The sequence below is a fragment of the Fulmarus glacialis genome, unplaced genomic scaffold (assembly GCF_000690835.1).
Source record: "Fulmarus glacialis isolate BGI_N327 unplaced genomic scaffold, ASM69083v1 scaffold22670, whole genome shotgun sequence".
NCBI classification, from domain to species: Eukaryota; Metazoa; Chordata; class Aves; order Procellariiformes; family Procellariidae; genus Fulmarus; species Fulmarus glacialis.
This window is the reverse complement of record NW_009187441.1, coordinates 4,134-4,369: the sequence shown is the minus strand read 5'-3', so window position 1 is coordinate 4,369 and position 236 is coordinate 4,134. Positions and strand designations below refer to the sequence as shown.

The following is a 236-nucleotide window of genomic DNA, read 5'->3' as shown; positions in this document are numbered from 1 at the left end:
GGCTGGCTCACCTCCGGGCGGCTGTACGGCTTCGCCAGCTTGACGCGGGTTTGGTCCAGGCAGGGCACGTCCCCGTACCGGTTCTTCTCCTGGTTGTAGGGTGCCCTGGGAGGCAGGGGAGAGGGGGAAAGGGAAGCAGGGATGTTTTCCAGGCGGGAAGGGAAAGGCAGCATCCCTCCCTCTGCGCAAGCCTCCCTGCCCGTAGCCTGGGCTCTGCTGCCATCACCTGGCCAAAG

At 66.1% G+C, this 236-nt stretch overlaps 1 protein-coding gene across 1 annotated transcript in view; it reads right to left on the bottom strand.

Annotated features, from left to right (window-relative positions):
- The window catches only part of PTPN9 (protein tyrosine phosphatase, non-receptor type 9), a gene marked incomplete at both ends in the record, with an annotated part of 5,324 nt that overhangs the window by 1,175 nt on the left and 3,913 nt on the right, over window positions 1–236 (bottom strand). The window contains one exon of the mRNA XM_009575158.1: window positions 8–105. Coding sequence (XP_009573453.1) covers window positions 8–105 — 98 coding nt within the window. The remainder of the gene's footprint in view (window positions 1–7; window positions 106–236) is intronic.